General features: G+C 44.4%; 2 protein-coding genes across 4 annotated transcripts in view; one reads left to right on the top strand and one right to left on the bottom strand.

Moving 5' to 3' along the window:
* The window catches only part of fhip2a (FHF complex subunit HOOK interacting protein 2), a 57,374-nt gene extending 48,622 nt beyond the window's left edge, over positions 1 to 8,752 (top strand). Inside the window, exon 18 of the transcript XR_011917029.1 lies at positions 8,734 to 8,752. The gene's annotated coding sequence lies outside the window, so the exon portion shown is untranslated. The remainder of the gene's footprint in view (positions 1 to 8,733) is intronic.
* ptk7b (protein tyrosine kinase 7b) overlaps positions 1 to 24,871 on the bottom strand; it is a 59,581-nt gene that overhangs the window by 15,069 nt on the left and 19,641 nt on the right. For 2 of the 3 annotated variants that reach the window (XM_072391308.1, XM_072391309.1), the window contains exon 3: positions 6,022 to 6,318. In XM_072391308.1, the coding sequence (XP_072247409.1) occupies positions 6,022 to 6,318 (297 nt within the window). Of the gene's footprint in view, positions 1 to 6,021; positions 6,319 to 9,844; positions 9,911 to 24,871 lie in introns of those variants that run through there. The other variant, XM_072391310.1, reaches the window with a different exon arrangement.

Here is a 24,871-nt window from a genome sequence, read left to right as displayed (position 1 = left end):
CATGTTTTGACATAGCACCTGATGATTGTAGCGCTGAAAAAGCAAAGCCAGAGCACCTTTCAATATCACTTTAAAGCTGATCAGGAGCATCTCCAGTTTTGTACAGAAGACGAGCGAATGGCACAACAAATGAAGGAGGCGTCGCTCACACAAGCAAAATGAAACTTGATCAATAGTGTCCTAGCGATTAATGAATGAGAAAAACAGATGGCGTGGGAACTGATCTACAGTCGCTCTCTGAATGAAAGCAAACACTGGCTGTGTAAAACAAAGGGCGAAATGTGGTTTTGGCATTAGGAACTTGACCCAGTACACTGAGCTACATATATCAACACACAGTACATCCATCTAACAGCAGCAAAGCATTCCTGAACTCTCCTCAGAGCTTGTCTAAGGGTGACAAGCAGATATGGTGATCCTCATCATGTCCAGTTCGTTTCATCCTTCCGTAAACTGTTCCTATTCCTAGCTAATCTTTCCATCAACCTCTTTTTATAAATTGCCTGTTATAAAAATGTTCTTTGACTTGACAGGAAACTCCCACTAATCTCTTGACAGAATCACTACTTGCTGCTGAGCTGTACGGCCACTAATGGCATGTATTCAGTATGTATGAATGACTTGCTGTAACAGACTCCCATCTTGCTGAAATTCCCCTTCTTCTGCTGCGCATGTTGGCTACACAAATACTTAATTCTTACACTGAATGAACACAAGGGCTAATTGCTATTTATGTGAGGATATCAAAGCTGTGGTTGCATAATAAGCAGCGAGTGTATACGCCGTGGTTACAGGATACATACATGTGTTCACTGATCTTTGTTTGGGTTGCCTCAGTTTAATCATCAGCCTGTTGGGGTTTGTGTGTACACAGCACATGCTTATGTGGAAGACATTCCACCAAAGTTCCAGTCCTATGGCCTAACAGAGAGCCTGCTGCACCTCTGCTGCAGCGTGGATCATCTATGAAATATGCATGGCATGAGCGAACCTGAGACAGAGGTGGAGAGGCGAGGAAAGGCGCGTGAGCTCAGATGGACCAGTAGAGAAAGACCCGTTAATACATTTTACGGGAACCTGGCAGCGCTCTGCCCTCCAAGGGATCATGGGACATGTCTCCACAGTAACAAGGCCTCAACCCCCCTCAGATATATTCCCATCTGAGGCAGGCGCTGCTCATTAGCTCCTTTGTAGAACAGATGCTCCACAACTGCGCGTGTCTGTGAGTGTGTTCAATAAAAAAGTCAGTCTTTACATGTTTGTTAGATAGAAATGTTTGCATTTAGGGGAGTGAGACGGATGATGATAATGTGCCTGTATGCATGCCTGCAAACATGCGCAAGTATCTGAGCAAATTGGTTGTGTTTCTCATTCAAGGTCAACAGCTTCAGTAGGAGGAAGAGGAGGCGGCGATGAAGGACAATTCAGCTATGGGGACCTGGGGCCAGACACTCAAGCAGACCTGCTATTAGTGCAGTGAAAGGAAAAGGGACTTAAAAACCAGACGGGGAAACAATGAGTCACGGAGACATAGGAGAGTTTAAGAAGTGGTGTGAAGGAACAACGGGTCTCATTTGCAGTGAAAGTTGCCGTCAAATCACACCCAACACTCTGCTGCAAACAAGCATTTGGCAACAGCTGGTATCTCTGAGATACTGCATCTAAAGAATCTCTGATATTTTATTTGGATCGTCAAGAAATCTTCACGGCACTATAATTATGTGCACAAGCAGCATAAGCCTCTTCCACTCCTAATCCACTTTAGTATCACCTCACTTCCAATTTGCCCTGGACTTTCTAACAGCCACACAGTCTAACCGTCCATGTACAGCTTCATTCATAGTTCAACTTTCTCCAGCTGTCTACTCGACAAACAGAAGGCAGAGTTTCACAACCTATTAGTAGCAAATACCTCCCCATAATCCCTCTCTGCATGACTAAGTGTTGGAGCAGGCCTGGCAGCTAACGCCATAATTAGGGGCGTATAATTATTATGTTAGAGGCAGAACAGGAAGCGCCATCAACATGGGGATGATAACAGATGAATTGTGAGGATAAAGTCAAGGCAGATGCTTGGACCATTCATCCCTCACCATTCAGCTCAATGAGAGTCTGTTCCTCTCACTGAGCTGATTTGTTGCCATGGAGAAAGGTTTCTGCAACAGTGGGCCAGGGTAGGGTGTGTTATCTTGGGGAACGCTAAGCATAAGACTTGACTGACAGAACCATATGGGTAAGAAAAAGACCCAAACACACAGCTGAGTGTCCTTATACTGTATATATAAAACACTCCTGCACAATCCTGGGAAATACGTAACAGGCTGGGCCTTCAGTCAGAGGAGTGTCGGATTTTATCAGCTGTGGCTGATAGAGGTCAGCAAGCCAGGCTGGAGCCACAGAGGGATGCTATTGCTGTGTCAAATCAGAGACAGCAGGAAGAGGGGGGGGGGGCATTCTGACACTTGGGCACAGACTCTGGCGAAGAGAATCTGACTGAGAGAGCTTCAGTCATTATACATGAGAAGCTGGATTTGGTCAACTGACAAAAAACATAAAAGGAACATAAAAGCATAAAAGCTGTGGGAACTGCGACAGGAACGAAAAAAAGCAGGACTGCAATCCTGGCCTGTAAAAAAAAAAGTAGGTTATGGACACTGCTGTGTGACAAGTTGCTCTGGGACTTTAAAGAACGAATGGGGAGGACAACGTGCCCGATTTGGTGGCTGCTGAATATTTTCCTTATGTCTGCAGCTATGACACCAAATCCAGAAACACTGTCACACTGCATCTTCTCAGAGACTTGCACAAAGCTTGACACCCACTGACAGTAATGGTGCCTGAGCCCCCCCGCCTCTGCTGGGTGCAGTCACGCAATGAAGACCCAGTGACCGGACAGGACAAAGAGACGTCAACTAGTGAGGGGAAAGGCAGAAAATGGCTCTTCAATAACTACTGGCAGGATGATTCAGCTCTCACTCTTAAGTGGGGGAGGAGTATCAATCTACAGTCCATGTACAGAACATATGGAACACACTCCCACCCCTCCTTACAACCCACATTCACAGCCATGCACGCAATCTTGCCCACAGATGAGTGGATGTACTGGCGGGATTAGTGCCAGGGGGTCCTTTACATTAAAGCTGCGTGCAGCTCCATCGTCCGTTAAATTCATGTTGTGTAAATATGGGCATGTCAGTCATAACATGGTTGGATCCAGCTAAAGTCACGCATAGATGGCCAGCCAACAGGCGTATTACTACGCTGTCAGATGCAGCACACAGACGTTGGTTAGGTGGGATTTCTGCTTCCTTACTTTAGGTTTGGTGGAAAGTGTGCTATCCTGCAGATGACCTCTTTACATCAAGGACAGAAATCCTACTGTACTTGGCTGTTATCTGAAGTCATGCCTAAAGAATCCACTGTGGATGTATTCTCATCAAATGAATACAAAGCCATCGATATAAGCGCTCCAGCCTGAATGTTAATGTGCAGTTCACAGATAACACTGCAGTGCAGCATCTAAGGTACGCAACTTAAATCATTTCAAGCTGTATAAACTGATCAACTGCATAAGCTTTGAGCTGAACTTTGTATGTTCACCTTAAATCTGGAGAACTACTTTGCCATTCAACTTCTTCTTATCAGTTGGTCTTCGCTGGAGGTTTTTGTCGCCCCAAATTTCTCTTTAAAACAGCTTAAAAGTCGTCTTGGTCAAAGTTAGATTCGAGAGACTATTGTCAGCATCTTGGAATTTTTTCAGCCAGGGATTTTCTTTAGAAGCATAGATCTTGTTGATATCGAGGCTATGGGACATACTGCTAATTCAACTATCACCTACACATGCATGATTGTACAGGCAAGTTATGGGATAATAATAATGGTGAGTTGGGCAAAAGGGAACAACTGAGACTAGGCTTAGTTTTAGGTCGAAATTCAAAGGCAATTTGAGACAACCACACGCAGATTTGATACATCAGGAATTTCAAATCACACAGAGAAAGAGGGACTTTTACCGCTGAGGGAAAAATCCCTGATATTAGTTCTTCACTAATTAAAGGTTTCTGGATTTTTTGGGGTGGAAAACACCTTTTGTAGGTGTGTGTCTGTGTAGTCTGGCACTGGAAAGGAGTGTGTTTAAGAACTTTTCTACATATAGAAATGATGACATAGCAGAGTGAATCAAACAAACTACGAGCGGGTTGCCTTTCGGCTCATTGTTTTAGTTTTGCACTCGAAAGGGAGACGCGCAGAGTAAGATGAACTTTTGACAACGCAGTAATGTCGTGCATTATTAACATGAAATGCTGATTATTGCAGACATTTCTAAATCTCAGGGGGATCGGTGCTACTTCACAGCATTCAGTTAAACCGCTGCTTTTCTTTCTCACGTTTTGTGAGAGCAATGGAAATCCACAAGCACCGTTGCTCATATCCAAACACACACCTACATGGTTGAAATGAGAAGACAAATCAATGGTGCGTGGGAATGTTAATGACTTGGCAGATAAATGCAGTTTATTCTGGATCAGGATGGCAACTCTGAGGAAGAACTAGCGCTTCTCGTTGAACTTGTTCTTTCCTTTTAATCTGTGGGAGTATGTCAGTTAAAACTTTACTGACACCCTATATCACGTGCAATTGCAACATATAACAGCAGCTTCCTTCAGATTAGACACGGTTTAGGGAAACTGTTCCCGTCTGATCTGCCGGGCTAAAAAAACTGCATGGATTCAAAGATGGTGTTCAACATCACAGATCGCCATCTCCCTCCCGCCTTTCCCCTCTCAGCCTGCCTCTCAGTCTGCCACAAGGAGGTCTGGGCACTCATCTGTTTTAGTAATCAGCCTTTGAACGAGTATCATCGCCACAAAGAAAAACCTCCAGGCTGAACGTAGCCAGAGAGGAGAACATATTCCAGATGGAGCCATTTTTTATCCTGTTTTGCTTTTTATTCCCGGCTGGTATGACTACAAACCCAGAGTTTAAGACACACAAAGGCTTTTTCAGTAACGACTGATACCTAAGGGCTCTCGACAACAAGCAGGCAAGGGTGTTATTTATGCCATACTGATCTGGGTAACATTCCCATGGAATCCTCTGAAACAAGGACAGTCGCTCATGTCCGTTTGTGAGGCTAAACAAAGCTGAGAATCTAGCGTGCCTCTCTTTAATAAGTTAGAAAGTGACTAAGGAGAGAGCCTGACATGAATAATAGCAGAGCAAAGAGGGCAGTGTTAACCTAAACCTAAATAATTACATAGCTGGGAGGTCAATTGCACTACTCAGTAATTTCCTGACAAAAGCCTTGAGAGTATATGGGAAAAGACAGTGTTACACAACAGAGAGGAGAAGAAAAAAAAAGGCAACAAGAAACACATGCTTGGTGGCACACATATCCAGTTTCTAATAGAAAGAGAGCCACAAAAAGCGAGGCCACAAGGTGGAAACATTCCTCCAGCTCATACTACCCGATTAATTGCATTGGCGATAAAATCGCGATGTGAAAAAAATTGGATATTCTAAAGAAACTTTAGGAGAAGTTCATCAGTTGTGTGGAATTATATTTGGTAAAAAGAGGATGCTACACAGCACAAACTTGTTTCAACATTTAAAAAGCACCATAAAGCCTTACATGATAACTGCATGGCTCAAATGGCAATTAGCAGCGGATCACATCATCAACACAGCTTGTTAACCGAAATGTTGGAAAGCGTGATGGCATATGAAACTTCGTCAAAACGGCACGGAGAAATTACTCGAGCAATAACGGAGTTTTTGGCAAGGGACATGATGCCCATCACCACGGTGACCAAGCCTGGGTTTACAGCCTTAATCAATACACTGGATAAGCGTACAGCATGGACATATTTTACAACGGTCATGGACAACGGTGACTTTTGTTTTGCTTTTTTTGTCCTGCTGCCATTATGAAACCCCGTCACGTGGCAAGTTTCACTCAAGAAATCAGAAGGGTTTGTTTTTTGAAGAAGGGGCGAGAGGAGCTTGAAACTAAACACTCACACTTGATATTGAAGGAGGCATTGGTGGACTGGAGAAGCTCTCCCGTGGTCGCTTTCTCTGCGACGCACACAAAGTTCCCCGAGTCCAGCCGCCGATCCACGGCGGTGAACTTGAGGTTGCTGCCCTCCTGGAAGCGCCTCTCGTCGTTCCTCAGCGACTGGCCGTCGTGAAGCCAGTGGTACGAGATGTCGGCCGGGTCGCTGACTTCGCAGCGGAGCATTGCGCTGCGGCCGTGCAAGGCATCCTGGGACTTGGGCTCCTTGGTGAACTGGATGGCAGCAGCCTGGATGGACAGAACTGGGGGAAAAAAGAAAGAAAAGAGAAGGGAAAGTAAATGACAAGTTGATTAGACAGGGGCCGTTGTTAACATTTTACAGCTTTTTCCGTTCATAAAGTGTGCAGCAACCACTTAGCCCTGTGGAAGAATGTGATGTTTAGACGATAATGGTTTTCTGTGAATTATTTGGCCATAAAATGATCAGACCCAACATGGAGAGTGTACTTTTTCCTCTTCGTGCTTCGACAGTCGCACGTATTATCAGCTCGCGCATTTCAAACAAAACGTGATGTGTTGCCCACACACTGTATCCTCACACACTTAAATCTTTTGTTTTACCCCACGGCGCTGTGAACAAGCTCTGGTTTCTGCTCCATTTACCCCCCCCGCCCATTACCCTCGTGCAACTGAAGAAAATGACAGCTTTAGTGCGATGTATGAATAAACAGACGGAACTCGATTCAGTCCTATCCAAATAGACGGTAAAGGCAGGTTTGACTGAATGTTGCATGAATCAAAAGCAAAAGCTGTGGGAGGTGGAAAGAACATTAAAAAACAGTAGAATAGAGTAAAAATGGTATTTGTTCGAGGTCCATGTGTTACTTCATTTTCTAACTTAATTTCAGATGCGTTACGTCTCAATGAACACTAATTGCGTATAATATATAATAATATATAGACATATTACTACATTATAGTGTTTTATAAAACACCACTACGAGAACCTTTTTCTTTCACTTTACCAATAGGTTTTTATTAACAAGCCGTTTTGTGACTGTCGAGAGAGGTTGTTTTTTTTTTTTTTTTAAATCTGGGTGGCTCTGATCTAAACCCAGCAGCGGCTCCAACCGCACGCTGCCTCCATGTTTGAACATCCATCCTCCAAAGGGTGTCCGTGCAAGTCCTCATCTGCCCTCTGCAACACAATGTTATCATACCCGATGTCAAGGTTTGTTATCGCAAGGAACGGTCCACTGATAGAGTCAATTATGCATACCTACACCTGCGTGACTCTGTGTGTGTGTGTGTGTGTGCGCTTGTGGGTCTTCATAGCCTCTTAGAAGGGCAGAGTCTAGTAAAAAAAAAAAACATCTTTCAATAATGTTAAATCAAAGAGCCTGTTGAGGATGAGCCAAGTTAATCCTTCAGTCTTTGACCCTCCGCATCCCACCACTCTCTTCTGTGTCCTTTACATCTTTTCATCAGGCTCACCTTTGTCCCAGCTGCAGGTGCTGTGAGCCGACAGTTAGGTGCAGCAGGGCTGCTCAAACAGGACACCATTATAGGGAGGCTGTTGTTAGTTTGGCAGGGCAAAAGGGTAAATTCTGCCTTAAAATGCCCTCATACATGACGTTACACGCGACTGCATTACAAATGGAGGGCAGGGGGATCATCGAATACTAGGAGCAGCAATGCCTTGCATGTCCTGTGAGGGAAAATAAGAGATATGTGTATATTATCAAATTAATAGGACTGATCCCAGAGCCATCCCTATTCTGGCTATCAACAGCAAAAAGGAAAGGTCAGCAGCAGCAACTGCAGGTAAAGCACAGTCCAGTCCTAGAAAGGAAATGGCTGATACATTATTCAGCACTGACTTGTTTAAGGGTAATACTAGCAAGACACAGTAAGATCATAAACTGCAAAGATTTCCTTCAAGTCAACAGCTGAACAGCGCTGCAGCAGATGTGCAGCAGAGATCAGTTGGTGCAGGAAAACTGAACAGCGCTTGTTATGCAAAGCGCTCAAACTCATCCCTGCAAGGCTAACGTGTTCAGTTTAATAAGGTTAAGAAGTCCTTTCTTCAGAAAGTGAGACTCTTACCGGCGGCTTTGACATTTACATCAATCGGAGAGAAGAAAATCTCTCAAAAAGTCTCTCAAATGGATGACTTATCTGCTCCGAGTATGAATAAAAAAAATAAAAAATAGAAAAACAACAAACAAGTCATAAATAATTCTCACATCATCTGAACGGTCATCTAGTACAAATTCTACACATAATTTATTGCACCAAAGAGAGTTACAACTCCTTCACTGTATAAGCTAATGGCCTGTAACAATTCCCTTCTGAAGCAGTAGATTTGTTCCATCTGTGTAAAACTGGGATAACAGGCAGCAGATGGCTTGGAAACACCAGCACCATCATCCCCGACATCCACCTAAAACAATCCATCAAGCAACGTGCAGAGACAGCTCTCTGCCATCGGGCCAAACCTACAGCTGGGAGCTGAGGTAGCGTGCCAGCCTCCAACACACGCAGCCGTGAGCTTTGGCGGCGACAACAACGGGGCTGCGGCATGCGACGGATGGGTTCATTCGAGATGGCCGCTGACATGCACCGTGAGGTTCTGTGCGAGTGAGGAATGACTTCCGGGAAAAGTCCCAGCAGACAGCGCAGACAGATAAGGTGTTTCACATACCACAGGATGACAGACATGAAAGAGAGGAGGAGGAGGGGGGAGTGAGACTATCGCATTTGAAGAAGTCTGCCAAGTTTACTGTACTGTTCAAACATAGACGGCACCATGACCTACATCTCTCAAACACACTGCAGTCCTTCCAGCTTAAACGCTCACATCAAGAGATGCACAAGAAAAAACACACAATATAAACACCGTGATCTGGACAAAGCCACGGCCGCCGTCGCTCATCCCCTCTACTACACAGTCACCCAAATTTCACAGAAGCTGCGTCTGTCAGACCACATCGATACTTGAATTAGGCCACGCTTTTTGTAGCCTCGTGAAGGCCGAAGGACGGAGAATGCTCGAATCTGCACAGAGCAGCATTTCACAGAGATAAGAAGGGCAAATGCTATCCAAATCCATGCTGCTATTTTCCATACACTTCAAAGTGAAACAAGTTGAAAGGCAGAGTTCCAGATAAAGGGCAAACAAAGCAAGATGGGGAGGTTCTGAAGGCTAAAACCAGTCTATGCGACGGCGGAGCCTGTCGAACAATGTGTAATCAAAGGCGGTGAGTGAGAACAGTGCCCACTGATGCAGGATTAGAAGCAGAAAATTATCTGCTCATGATCACTGAGGAATAATACGCGAGTACATTTATGTTTAAAACACTCAGACAGCTGCTCTCAGAGGCTTGTTTCCACCGGTCCATCACTTAAATCCCCCATTTTCAATTTTATATAATCAAACTGAAAGCAAGTTTAGTACATTTGTAATCCTTCAAACACTCTTGTTCGCTAACAGTGCTTTTGTTCCTAATCATTTCTGATTTTGAAAGACTTCAAACAACGTTGGAAAAAGAAAGAAAAGCCTCGGCTGGTCGTGCAACTGTAAAGCAAAGAGGAAAAGCTATAAATAGTTCAACACTTTTTCGAGAAAATTCAAGTTTCTTTGGATTTCAATCAACACATCTGGAAATCCATTGGAAGAGACAGAAAGTAGGTTAAAGATATGATAGAAAGCGCTGAGCGGGTGAAATTTCTGTGCAGTGGGATTCTCCGACCCCATTAAGCCTGGCACGGCTGTCAGGGCTGTCAGGTGGAAGTTACATTCAAGTCAACCCGACAGCCAGAACTCACCATAATGAGCTCATCAGCAGCCTCCATTCTCTCCTTCACAACTTAGTCTGCTGCCACAGGCAGGAAGAGGCAATTCTTACTGAAAGGGAGAAACTGTGTCGGAGGCAGTGCATGGGAGGGAGTGTGTGCATCAACAATAAAGTCAAAATCCAGCTAAGACAAACTGGCGATGAACACATCCACAGAAGTGTTTAAACTTGCAGGTTAAAAAGACATTTCTGAAACGATCACTTTAAGAATCCGAATTCCTTCTGTGCAGCAGAGTCAGAGATGCTATCAGTGGAGATCCTGTAATCGGGATCGTGCGCTTCCAGCAGCCCAACACGCTCCACAATGTTATCTGTGAAACCTTCCTCAAACACGCCCCTGCTGGGTGACGGCAACCAGGAAAAGAGGCACAGGCCTGAGCCTGAGCGCTGCAGGTCGGAGTGGAAGACGCCGGCACATATGCACAGACGTCCAACGGCAGCACCCACAAATGCTCGGCTCCAGGCACACCCGCTGTGGCAGCGCAAATGGCCCTTTCGTGTGGGGTTTAAGAGCTTCTTAGCACACCGTGTCAACATGGGACAGCTGCTCTGAAATGTTTTTGAGTGATGGGGCGGCGGAACGAGGAGCTTTGGAGGAGCAGAGCGGAGTGTTGCTGACAGAGCGTGAGACAGTGATTGGAGTGTTCCACGTGGCTGCCATTAGATATTTATCTCAGTGCCTCAGAGACACATTTTCCAGGCTCTCAGGATAAAGTGCTGCACATTTCTATCAAAACACTGAAATACCCAGGAGTTTAGACCCAACAATCTGAAGTATTTAGTGAGAAATGTCATCTCCCTCTCTACTGGCATTATTAATGAAGACACAACAAACATGGTTGATCACTTCAAACTCACCATTCCATTCTCTGGCGTGCTGAAAAATCTACACAACGCAATTAAGGACGAGAGCTGCGAGACTCCAAACAATGTCAGCCCTCTGAAGTCTAACTTCACACATTGAAAACAACCAGCTCAGCAAAAAGCAGCCCGCTCGTCTGCAGGCTGAAGGAATGAGATTATCCTGAACAAAATCTCTGGAACTACAAAGGCATGGCGGGACTGAAGATCATGTTTTCAGCTCCTGAAATGTTCTTGGCTTCAGCAGTTCTTGTTTTTTCTTGCTTCACCTGAATGCCAAGCTGACGCAGCCAGGGTGGATGTCAAATGGTGAAGAAAAATAAGCTTTTCCCCTTATCCCACTGGGAAGACAAAAGATGCACGAACCGTATTGTTCCGTAGCCTTTCATTTCAAGATCTGTTCAACGGAAATGGGTCCTCAGAGTCAAGCGATGTGAACCCGTTTAATCTGGACTAATCAGAAACCTTTCTATCAAACTAAGAATTAATTTAGTCTTGTTTAGGTTGTTTATAATCTTTGCAGAACACTTTGCAGACATCGCTGCATTGTTCATTATTCATAACATCCTGTCACTCCAGATGAAAAGACGAATGTGGCCCCATTCAACTCATTAGCTGTAATCTACGGGACAATCATTCCAATTAACTTTTTCTTTTTCTTTTTTTTTTTTGGAGGCATATGCCAGATGCTTTTATTAATAAACAAACGATTACATTTTCCTTCAGAAAAAGGCGCCTTCTTGAATGATTGGTATATTAGCTTTTGCAGACAGATGCTGACAACCATCTGTCACAGTGAGACCAAGTGTGTTTTTAAGAGCTGAAGTAAAAGCCTGAGACAGCCAGCTGATGGCTTCATCTTCAGCTGCGCGGACCGAGATGTCAGACAGCTTAGCCGCCGCTCCCATCTCCAGTTAAAGTCATGGGAAGCAGTAAGGCCAACTGACAAAGCTTTCATGGCCTGTCGACAAATAACCTGATTTGTGTGCGTGTGCGTGGCAGTGTTTCTATGCACCGTGCTGGCTCCCTTAGAAACTTAATGCTAGTCTTTTCAGTAGTATTTATGGCCCAATAAACACAGTGGAAAAAAACAAACGGAGCATGAAACAGGTGAGGCAGCATGATTAATGCATACTGATGTATTATGACTATGATATCATGACAAGTCACACTTAACATGTGGCCACATGAGTGTCTCAAAGAAAATATTGAAGCACAAAGCGTCAGACGGGAACTGAGGAGATACAAGAAAAGTGTCTCAAGGTCTATAAACAAAGCACCGTTACTATGTCCATAATGAGTTTAACTAGCTAACTGTGCCTTTTAGGGGTGATTGTTTAGTCAGTGTCTTTTCCTTTTTTCTTTTTTCTCTTTTAATATACAGTTTAGCATGCCAGTAATAGCACTTGAATACGGACAGAGCAGCGGTGCGTGAAGCAGAAATGAAACACACACAAAGAGGTCAGGCCGCATTATTTAACCTGACATCTAACAGGATGGAGTCACACAAGGGACAGTGTGTTTATCAAACTATAATAAAAGAAGTGACAGCTCGGCTTGCCCGACTCATCTCGCTAAGCTTTTACAGAATAAAAACAGGAGATTGTTCCTAAAAAAAAAGGAAAGAAAGAAAAAAAGAGAGGTGAATAAAGAGGGAAGAGCAGAGGGAGATTCTGTGTTTCATTTACAACAAAAATGTACTCAATTTACTGTGATAAACACAGAAATTTGAGCAACTGGAACCGGTTCAGGTTTGACATGTTTCTGCTGGTTCAGACTCAAGAAATGTTTCAGACTACTGAATGAGATTCAAAAGGGAAAAGTCTTGATCAACAGCAGGAATAATAGGTTCATATTTTCAGCTGTAATCCAGGGCATGAGATCAAAAAAGAAAAAAAATCTATCCAGCTTCTCACGGGGTAACTTTCAAACTGTTCAATCTCAGTCATTATAGAAGAACACACACCATCGAGATTAACCAAATCTAAATAATACAAAAGCAGCCGTACCCTGCCGTCTCTTCCAATTCCATCCAAAAACTGACCTCAGGTATTCTCTGCAAAGCCCATCTGTGTTCATTCCACTGCTTCTAATTGAAAACCGTGTTCAAAGCAGCAGCGCCTGGTTGCCTTTTTACCTGTGACAGCAGTATGCACACACGCCACCGAAATTCAACTGCTGCTCTCATTGTGTCAGGTAATTGCTCTGCGGAGGGATCTCACTCTGCAGAGTTCATGTGCAAAAACGTTCATCACAGCAAACCTCCCCGAGATCCCTATCAGCTCATGCGTCTCACCTCTGACGGCAGGCAGCCAGATCTGCACCAACGAGACAAAGACCTGCTCCCAAGCTTATTACCAGGCAACGCTGGCATGGCAACAGGCATGCAAACTCACCAGGTGGATCAGAGTCTACGCTTTTTCTTCAACACTCTCCCACAAAGCAGCGGCAGCCATCTGGGACTGAGTCGAGTTTCGAAAGTGATCCTCGACTCGACAACTCTTAAAGTTACATTTATCATCAGAATGGGTCTGGATGACGGATTAACTGTGCTCAGAAAACTGACAGAATTATGCCACCTCTCCTGTGCAGTTATGAGTCTCTGCTTGCCAGCGCACCTCTATCTCTGAAATGAAGAGGGGCTCCATATGGCCTCCATGTCAGGAAAAATGATAAAAACACTCGCATAGCAGCGTGAGTGGGAGGTGGGGAATCAGCCATAAATCTCTGAATAAGCAAGCTGGGAGGTGGTCAACAACATCAAAGTGCTGGCTATGCCCCACCCATCCGCTGAGATATTAATATCCTGAGATATTACTACCTTATTAGTACTCATACTAGAAGACCTGAAACAGGACGAGTGACCAGTTCAGCCAGTGTAGACAGTGACAGGAGAATCCATTACAGACCGATCAGCTTTTAACCAGGCTGTGTTAAACGCTCCGATTAAGCGTGGATTTTTTTTAAATGCCACACAAATGCAGTGCTTTAAGTAAAAATCTATGTCATGACAGATTTTGCATATCAAAAATGATACTTCCGACCAAGGACTGACTCCTTTCATTCAGATTATTCCACATCGTGCTACGTAGCTCTAAACGGACGGAGCTCACAACACGTGAGGGAGCCCTTCAAAGAAGATGTGAGCCACATCGCTCATCAGCCTCCGTCGCTCCGTCCGTCCACACCAGGCTTCATAACTGTCAAGCTGCGTCTAAAATGGAGACATCTGAGCACAGCCAGCTCTCACAAATTTTCAACACCCACTCATAAAAGGCGTACTGTTGAAACACAGGCGGCGTAATGCATCCCCACGTCACCTGCGTGTTCCCGAGGACAGAACGTGAGCTGCCAGAGACGGAGGGAGGGGGGGGGGGGGGGGGGGGGGGAGGGAGAAAGACGGATGAAGCACTGATAAGAGGTCATGCAATTTGTCTGGAACGCCCGAACGATGACAGTGAAAAACCTTTTGCAGTGTCCACAGATCTGATCCTGGCCATGAAAGGGTCTGTGGGTATTATTACCCATGGTGCAAAGCAATCTGGAGCCACAGCCGTCCCCCTGCAGCTGTGCTCTTTTGAGACGAGGGGAAAATATGGGAGCAATTATTAGATTAAGAAGGATTAGGCTTTATTCAGGTAAGGCAGGTTGGGCCGTACTTGTCTCTTTGGTCCTGAAAAAGTGGGCACTAATCCAGTAATGAAGGCACTTTTAGAGGAAAACTAAAAACACGCAGCAGTGAGGAATAAAGGCGGCCATTTCTGATACGCATGTCTGACTTCTTCTCAAAGAAAATACAAAACAAAGACTCCGCTCACAGGCAACATGAAAGCCCGAATCAAACCGTTTACTAGAACTGCCCCGTTGAAGCATGAATGGCATTTAACACAGCACTTTTTTTATTTTCAGAAAACTAAATATAAAGAAACAGTACTGTCAAACATCGGGGGTCACATTCAATATTTTTCCACCATTATGAGCCAAAAGATGGAAGATTAACTCAGAATGGAACAGAGGAGCTCAGCAGCTTGCAGCCAGACAAAACACACAAGTCAGATAGATGTTGCAGATTAGAGTCTGCTGTTAAAATAAAAAAGACGTTGAAAAAGTGAAGCTGGCTGCAGGGTTAGACGCGGCCTCGACAGAGTAATATAACAGATATGAGAAAGAACCGAGCTGGAAGCAGCGGGATACTCTTTCCAAGTCTCCCGTCTTCTGAAATGCGATCTGTGAGGATGAACGTCTTCAAGGGATTAAAAAGAGAGACTGGAAAAATACCCACATTGCGCCACCCGAAGCCAAACATGCAGATCTGGTAGGGAAACAGTTCAGTGACAGGAACTGGTTTCGCATCAGTGATAATGAATGATAGTTCCCTTTGCTGGCTCTGGCAGCAGATGGGTGCTGAATCCATGCCTGCCAATGCCATTCTCTTCTCTGCAGGCAGCTCTGGCTAACGCCTGCTCTTCAGCCATGTCCACACATCAGTGCCAGCCAGAATGTGATGGCACTTTATGATCCCCCTGGCAAATACCCTGAAATGGAGGGGAGTGAGCCAAGATAAGGAGGGAAAACGTTTACACTAAAAAGGAGAAGACGAGAGCCCGAATGCCTGTTTCCATCATTATGTTGAAAGATTTGGGGTTTTCTGCTTCACCGAGACCAGAGCAGAGTCTGTTACAGTCGTTATTCTGTCACTTTGAGGAAGAGTAGAGAGTGTATGAGAGATACATTGTTATATTTGACTTTTACGATTTTTATTTTTTTTTGTAGGTCAGTTAGATGTCAGGATTCAGCTATGACAACCAGCTCCTAATAAGGAAATCATGATAATTGAGGGGAAAGGCGTCGGGGCAGTATCAATCACCTGATCTTATGAGATCAATTACAAGGATGACATACTTAATACTCAATGACAGACAGATGGGTGAGGATTACCATTCTTATCATTCAGATTCTTCCAATCACTCTCTGCAGCTCCGGGAAACAATAAGGACTGCATTAAATCTCAGCCTCTATCACACAATAACTGTGCATCTGCAACTGGCCAACTGAAAGAGGCCTTTCTCCAAAAGCTTCCTGCTTTCTCTGGTAAAAGCAGTCTGGATTGTCCTCATCAAAGCAATGGTAGAAGTGTTTCTTTTTTGTATTTGTTCTAAGTCAATGCACTCAAAATAAAAACGCAAATCTGACAAACAAATTCAGGCAAGAAGGCGACATGCCTACCTTTTTTCATTTCATCTGGGGGGAAAAAGAAACATTTAAGATGTGTTTTCTCTGGATCTATCGCTGCCATCTTCTGACACACACACACACACACACACACACACACACAGATGTTGATGCTGGCAGGAGGGAATCAAACAAACTCAACTCAGGCCATTACCGAGACCAGTCAGCTCCACGGTATAGGTTTCCAAGCAGAATCTGGCACTGCTCTGCAGAGTGAGCTCAGTGCAGTCACCACAGTTAAATGGCCACAACCTTTCAGGACAGACGCCTACTGTAAATGCAGTCAATGGAGTTTCTCTGGCTGTGAGAAAGGCCTCTGTGAATGCGGACCACATAGGTGCAAATATGTGTTTGCATGAATATAGCGACTGTACACCAGAGCAGGAAGTTACTGTGAGACATCTCCACTATGGTTTGCATGCAGCCTTAAGGCTGCTCACAGATGCTTTTGCTGCTCCAATATTTAAGAAGCGACATCAAAACACGGCGATGCTGAACCCTCCTTAATTCAAAACACACGACCGGATCGAAAAACAAGAGAAGACAACAAAAAAAAACGAGCCGTAAAGTTAATGAGAATGTGCGTAGTCGGAATGAAATCCGACATCAAAGGCATGGCATTATGAGCTAATGAGTGTGCAGGTCAAACACTGATCTTTGTGTTTTTCATGCATCTGTAGACCAAATGATTATAATTAGGTTGTATTATCTTTTAATTAAGAAGTCTCGCTGTGACATCATGTTTGCAAGGCAGCAGGTGGTCTGTTTGAAAAGCCATGAGAGGAGCCAAGGAAGAAAATGAGGGGAGTGACGCTGGGTTATTTAATCCTTTACTATATTTTGTCTCCTTCTCGCTCAAAACAATCATAACCATCCGATATGCGATAGCATGAGTCTGTTTTTCTCACTACTTCAAGGGATTAGTTCGATCACATTTTTGTCATTACATCATTTGCGACCGAATATTCCGAGACGAATAATAAGAGTCAAGTGTTACGAGGTCATCTGGGGCCTTAACGGCATCAACAACCAGATGGTTTAGAAGAGTAAAGCTACACAGATTTCTTTGACAGTGATTTTCTAAACACCTAAAATAACTTAAACTAGTTTTCTTTGGTGTTTAGATGCAACGACTCCCTGTGTTTGCCATGATGTGCCATAATGACAGCAAAGCATAAGTCCCACAGTCACCTCTCAATGGATAGCTTTGTAAGTGCCCTGGGGGGCTCGTGACATTTGGAGTGCCTCCAATTATTTGAATAACAGAGGAATGGGCAGGGTGCGGCTCACACCTAGCGAGGCTTACATTTTGCTTTCAAAGCTAAGTCAATGTTTGCATTAGAACAGATGCGGCATCTTACAGTATTGGGGGGGGGGGGGGGGGGGGGGGGGGGGGGGGGGGGCTGAAAGGAAATGGAGGTATCAGGAGAAAAGACAAAAGTGTCTCCTTCACTGCCAGAAATGTCAAATAGAGATCAGATTCAGTGATCCCTTGTATGGTCTATGCTCATTTAAATCAGTTCTCCTTACTCAGTGTGTATTCTCGCATTACAGCCCACACTTTCCAGCCTCTGATAAACTACTTATTCATGTAGCTTAAAAAAAAAAATACTCAAAAAAAGCAATTCCTGCACATGACGGTGCAAAATGTCCCATGTGAATTTAAATGTTGCCTGCCCCTGTACCTTCATTCTGCTGTTATCTACAAAAGCCACCATTATAGACAACAACACTAACACTTACTGACTGTGTTACTTGGCAACACGAGCCACTTGTCTTTTTCCCCCACTTGCTCAGGTTGAGCTGAACACGGTTCAGGTGATTATGTTGTTTCTATGAACAATCGTGACGCTCAGAGCTTCGTGTCTCTGTGCTGCGGGTGCACAAGACACAAGACGCTGCGTCAACCTGAACCACTTTCCTCTGCGCTCACATATGCTCTCCAGACTTCAGGGCCTCTGGATAGAAAAAGATATGTTTGTTCCCTCGCCATTGTGGCTCTTATCCTGATGCTACGCCTGTTGATAGGCATCTATACACCAACAAAGTGAAAGCAAAGATCTGAGATAGGGCAGAAGCACCAACTCCCTCAGAGATGAGCGCAACCCATGGCAACACAAAGGGGGCTTTAAGGCTGTGCACGACTGGACAAATGTCAGAGTTCTCTGCTCAACTTCAAAGATCATTTCTAATCAGTAGCTTTCACCTTCATAGACCCCAGAAAGCCATCAGTGAGATGTTGGGTTTTAAAAGCACCACAACAGGAAGGTTTCCATCAGCCAGCCATACATGTGTGGGAATCCCTTAAGATTCCAAGAGCATGAAACAGCTTGAAGCAGAACTGCCACTGGGATCCAACTCTACATCTGTTCTACAAATGTTCATATCAAATGTACTGAAATTGGCAGAAATGGAGGGATTGAAACAGGAAAAAGGGAGGCAAAGCTCCAGAGAGAAGGCTGCATCGCCCTCAGGTAAGACCTGAGGAAGCAAAAATAGTTAATCATGATTGATGTATGCTGATGCTTGATCTCTCAAGCTTTCTTTTCTGCCAGTCAGGTCACGACTGGGATGCCGGTTGTGCTCGGGGATGATCTGGGTTGTATCTTGGGGATAAAATGGACAGCATTCTCTCAAATAGTTGGTCTGTTTCTGCTCAAGGCTCAGTTCTAATGAGGATGCCGCTGTTTGGATTTACAGACTGCAGCGAGGCCAGCGGTGATCCTGACCAGCCAACTCAAGCTCCCTCCCCCTCTGAGCTCAAGGCTCAGTGCAGATTTCTTTGCAGGCGAGAGGGAAGAAAGATTCCTTGTGCAACTGCTGGAAATGTACATTTGCTGTTTCTTTGTCCACATTTCCAAGTAGTTTAGCAGGATATTCACCAATATGAAAGTCAAAAAGTCACACTGATATGAAATGAATAACTGACCCCAAAACTCATCTTTATTGACCTCAAACCTAAACAAGTCGTCAGAAAATTCTAGCCTCCACTAATTGCCTGTGATAGCAATATCACACGAAGGCCGTTTACCACAGAAACTGTGACGAGGTGCTTGTGAGATTGTATGTCTATGAAAGCCATGACAGCACTTATTGAAATTAAACTGTAACCGGTTTTTCCTTTTGATATCAGTTCTTGTTTTTCAAGTTGGTAATTTAACACAAAGCAAAAACAGTTACAGCCATGACAACAACTGGCAAACTACTGCAAGTCATAATCTATTTTAAACGCTCTGTTCCACTGGCCTTAGATATGGGGTGAGATATGTGGCCACTTTACTCGTGCAAGACTATGTGCATAGTCTGTCCGAGATTGAATGCACAACTCTCTCCTCTCATAATGGAGAGATGCTTTCACCCCTTAAGTACAGGAAGCATTCCTCTTCGTAGCTCTTCCTGAATATCACAGAATAATTGAGTTAAGGGTCACAAGTGCAACTAAGTAGTAAAACAGCTAGCGAAAATGGCTTTTGTTCCTGGATGCGTCATGTCAGATAAGGTGTATAAGAATGTGTATCAGGGATGCAATTCAAAGGATGCCAAATTTATAAAAGTCCAGCCCAAAATGGGCTAATAGAGGTGCCGTTGTGTTTTCCCACGATAAGTTAAGTACCTCGAACAAATGTAGCTAAATCAGAGCAAAAGAAGGGGGCAGAAGTGGAAACAATTCTTGTTATGAAAAATAACTGCAATCAGATGGGATCATTGCGATTTATGTCCAAACCGCGACAGGAAGAGCAAAGAGGTTCCTATTTAGCAATTTCTTGCTTTGAACAAAGGCTATTCAAATAAGTTGAGGCCAACACAGAATCTGCTCCCCCCCCTCCATAAATCTGGCCAGACTATTAGAATTTCACTTGTAACCTTCAAAAACAACTTTCCCACAAATGATGAGAATGGCAGTGTTATGAGTTATTCAGTCTTCAGTACACAGACACACACCCACACAAACATAACAGACTAGTCTCTTCTCGCCTTAAATGTAAACAGCATTGAAAACCAGTGAGGCCTGACTGGCACAATGACCTCCTTCCGAGTGAACTGTCACTCACACTCAGGGGAAAGACACCTCACTGCAGGAGGTGGCGCGACCCCCTGAGACATAACGAAATGACACCTTCACACACACACAGACACACGGAAAACCACAGATGCACAATTATACGCTAAAAGGCCCCTTAATTGGCTTGCTTGGCTGTGTGTGAATACTAACTGGGTGCGGGGCAGCAGCTGTTGTTACCAGAACCTCTCTAAAAGGTGAGGAGGGGAGGAAGAGAAGAGGAAGAGGAAGGGAGAGCGAGTTTGGAATAAAGAATTTGGTCTCACGCTGTGCCATCTCCCATGCCGACAGCCAATTACCTGTGTGCAAAGCCGGAGCCCTCCCCGTCTCTCTGTCAGAGCCTGTCTCGTCTTTAAACACGATTGGACAATGCCGTTTCCTGTCTGCGCTCCCCTGTCTGCCTGGGAGACCGCGGGTAAGCTGCCATCCCGTCATCACTGCCACATCAGTGCTCCACTGATTGCCTTTCACATGTTTTCCTTTTTTTTTTTTTGCCCGTTCGTCACTTTTGATTATCCTCGGCAAAGAGAGCTTGTTGCTCTCCCCAAATATAGGCTGCACTGGGCAATCTGCCCGGATGCGCTAATGGACATCTAAGTATATTTTAACCTACTTAAACTGAAGCAAGTTTGACATCATGGCAGAGAAGGGATGGTCTGCACACACAGGCAGTCACATCACATATAAGTTAATAAGGAAAGCTTGTCTGATTGACTTTGTCCAAACTTTTTTTTTTTTTAAATCTACTCTCACATTGGACTGGACTTGAAAATATTTCATTTTATTATCCCATTTGGTTAATCATTCGTAGCACTGTTTGTCAGTGATGTGTTTTTTTTTTTATATGTCAACCAGTACATATCATTTTTCATATATAAATCAAGTTGTTGTTTCTTTAAATTAACACTCATGGAAAAAAGGCCTTAGTAATGAAGCTGCTCCAAGGCTGTTGCCTAAAATCACATGATGTCACCAATTTTTGTTTTTAGTAAGCCTTTTCATTATCGGATTAAATGAGGGAACACACAAGGAGCAGCTCAGACATTTCCTCGCTTTAATCCGAAATGCAACACAAACTCAGCAAGTCAATGCAGGAACCAAGTGAGCACTTCTATTCAGCAGCATTCAGGCAATACTGACGCTACGAGCTTTAGTAAACGAGTTTAGGTTGCAGGTGGGTGGGGGGGACTGGAAATGCATTTAAGCTTACCTTTGGAATTGGCCACGTCAAGCAGGTCAAAGCAGACATGAGGAGAAAGGGAAAGAAAACAGGAACGTTAGCCACGGGCTCAACAGCAACTCAGAGTTAATGACACAAACAGAGGAGGATTTCTGTCTGTCAGCACCCGCTTTGTTTTTCTGCTTCTCTGCATACGATCTCACAGCATCACTAACTCTTACGACACTGAGAGGCATTTCCCTAAATGTACCTCTCACATAATGTCACAGCTACAAGCACAAGATGCCTGCTGGCCCACAAACCCCCCTGCAGCTGAATGGAGAGTGTGACAGTGATTAGACCGATCCAGGAGCCATTGATTCATCCTTCATATTCACTGAAAACTGTATGACTGTAATGGATTTGCAGCACATCAGCACTGGGAGCATAAACCTCACAGCAGAAGCGCGAGTGGCCTCATGGGCCAAACCAGAGGCTTTCTGGATAATGCTTTCTTTTGGGAAGGAGCAGTTCAGGTCAACAAATCTTCCGCTCTCGCATTCTCTTTGCCTCAAAGGAACAATTCTTTTAAAAGATGCACAACCATAAGCTCTAAAAGCCCCATGAGCAGAGAGGAAACAATTTCCCCTTCGCTCTGTCTATAAGACAGGACGGGTGAGAGGAGAGAGCGCATCTTTAAAAACAAGATCTTCGCCACCGTGGGAGCCCTCCTGTTCATCGCCTAAACCTAACAGAGATGCTAAGCACACATTGCTTTATTGCCTGTAAAATAGACACAGTGGCCTATTTATAAGAGGATTAAAAAAAAAAAAAAGAAAAGAAAGAAAGAACGACAGCAGGGAGGTTTTTGGTCTCTGCCAGCTCTGCCAGCTTAAAGGGGAGAACCCATTACAAGGGCAATACAGCACATATGCAGCCTTATGTGATCTGTCCTTTTACACAGAGCTGGTCCAACTACAGTTGCTGTGGAACAAAATTCCTGACAAACAATTTCAATTACAGATTGACTGACCACTGTTTTGCCTTTGGGCTTTGTCAAGAAAAATACACAGCACAGATATCGCATCCATAACAACTTGGAGCTGCAGCTGCCTCTCTAATTTCACTGAATTGGGTGGATGGCTTTTTTAGATCAGTGGCGCCTTCAGATGTGCCGCAGCATTTGAGACTAAACCCGTGACATGAATTTCACTTGATGCTCATAACAGTGCCTGAATTGAATATTCGAGGTGAAGCGGTAAGAGATCAACCGTTTTCCACGTTAATTCTCCACTTAGGTGCCACCGACGATAGGGATGCAACAAGATGATGTGATTAAGACTAAATCCCAATGCAATCACCCCCGTTCTGCCAGAAAAAAGCTTCAAACAGTGAAAGAAGACGTGAAAATGGTGATCGTAACATGACTTTTTAGGTAAAGACGGCAAATTCTGTTGCTACAACATGGAAAATATTTTTAGTATCAATTAAAATGCACATTCATTAGACAAAGTGAGAGTATTCGCTCTCCTTTTGTGACTTTCAGAGTTCACATGGAAAAGAGCCATTTTTTCCTTATCTCCTTCTTGCCTCATTGCAAAATTAACAAGTTGGTCCTAAAGCAGTGGGAAGTGTCGTTTAAACATCTTCAAAGAAAGAATGCTCAATAAATCGGCTTGTAAAGAGGTGTAAAGGCAGCCCTCACTGTTGATTGTCATCAGTAACTGTCTGGCCTCCACCCGTGTATCAGTATCACAAAGAGCAGCTCTCCTCACATCAATGATGACCACTGCCTCCAGACTCCAGTGATTTAATGATTTTTCACAGACTTCAGAGGCTGTGCGATCTTCAGTCACTGACCCTTTCCCCATGACTTTCAAATTGCCTGCTGCTGCCAAAATTATCTTTCCCAGCAGAAAAACAGTGAAGCTTTTTGAACAAATGTCAAACAATAATGGATTGAAATACACAGTAAGAGCAGGGGTATCTGCATATACGGTTTCAGGCCTCGGTTTCATCCATCTTGGGTGTCCATTAACTGCCTGATATATCTGTACATCTGGCCTCAACTCAGAAACCAGGCTACAGGGCTGACAACACAGCCCTGCTCCAGTTATCAGGTGTCAGTCCTATTGAACCGAGGCCTTGAGGGACGTGGTGCTATAGTGTGTAAACCCCACCTTTCAAACTCTGAAATTCATCTAGGACCTGTGGGAAAACAGGGAACATGCGTAGTCTTGTATACACATTCATATTTTCTGTGAAATGTATTGATCTGCAGCCCCGTGTAGCTCAAGGACTTGTCTAAGGGAAACCTAGACATGCCCCTATAATGGGATGATGGGCTTACGAACGAAAGGGATGCGAGACACATTATAAAAAGATGGGATGCTTTTTCCTCTGGTTATTGGAGAGGCTTAAAGGTCACCAACTGAAAGATAAATGGATCGTATTAAATTCTCACGGACATACGTTTCCACAGCAACCAGTGGATGGACAGTGATTCTGCTGGGAATGGCAGACTCAGTGGTCAAAGGTCAGCTAAGAGTAATTTGTTTGCTAAGACAGCCGATGGTCCCTGTATCTTCAAGACACTCCTCTCCTCAGAGTCTGCTTTAGTCTTAGTGTCTTAAGTCTTTTCGGATGTTGTATTCAATTACTTTATCCAACTAAAAAAATGGTTACAGTGAGTATTTGCTGCATTTCCATCAACCATGTGAATAACATATTCATATTGGAGCAGAAAGGAGCGGCTGCCTTCTGCTGTTTGGCCTCAATGTCCTCTGAGACATCACTGATTCCTTACCCTTTCAGTCACAAAAAAGCAGCACGGACCATCAAACCTCCATCTATAAGTAATGCCCAGAGGCAGTTTTACATAAAAGATATATACTGTATAGATTGTACGCATTCATCCACTCGGCGCCATCCAAATGTCCTCTCAAGAGGTCTCCAACGGTTTGATGCCACATGAATGTTAAAGCTGCTTCAGACAAAGCTGCGGCACTAAACTGACCTAAAACCCAAGGCCAAACAGCCGGTGGCCAACCATCTCAGCGGGCGACCCGACCTCGTGACTTATTAAGCGCCACCACTCAACAGAGCATCAGTGGAAATCACAACAAGCACAAATATTTATGTACACCTCGCAACGCAATCCACCAACAACATGAGATACTATACAGCTAATTCAGGCAAATGACATTTACTGAGGAGTTATTTAGATGCTATCGGTGGCTCAGGCCTTTGTGCTTTAGGGATTAGCGCCACCGTGCCTGGTGCTGAAAGGCGTCTTTGTGGCTGTAGTCTTTATTGGGATGGGAGAGAGGCTCAGATGCCTGCGTGGAGGGTGTCAGTTATCAGGGATCCTGCCATGCCTTGCTAATCTCTGGCCCTGCAGAGTTCCTGAACCTCAGCCAGCATGTCCAACGCCAGACTCTAGAGTTCCCTCAAACCAAAGGGACAATGATAAGTATTCACAGAGAGAGCCACTGGACCGTGAAGCTCCTGTCCTTGAGTGAGCGGCATTAGGGCAGGAGGAAGGCTCGGCCTGCACTACGAGAGCTCTAAAGAACCATTACTGCTTTTGGCACCATGAGCATTCAATAGAGACATGCCTCTGAAATAATGGCACCATGCACCCAACACAGGCACAACCCTCTGTGAGGTAATAAAACCATGATGAA

Source organism: Leuresthes tenuis, unplaced genomic scaffold (genome assembly GCF_036924035.1).
Source record: "Leuresthes tenuis unplaced genomic scaffold, fLeuTen1.0.hap1 SCAF_8, whole genome shotgun sequence".
In the NCBI taxonomy this organism is placed as follows: domain Eukaryota; kingdom Metazoa; phylum Chordata; class Actinopteri; order Atheriniformes; family Atherinopsidae; genus Leuresthes; species Leuresthes tenuis.
Note: the sequence above shows the minus strand (reverse complement) of the source record. Positions and strands in the feature narration are given on the sequence as shown.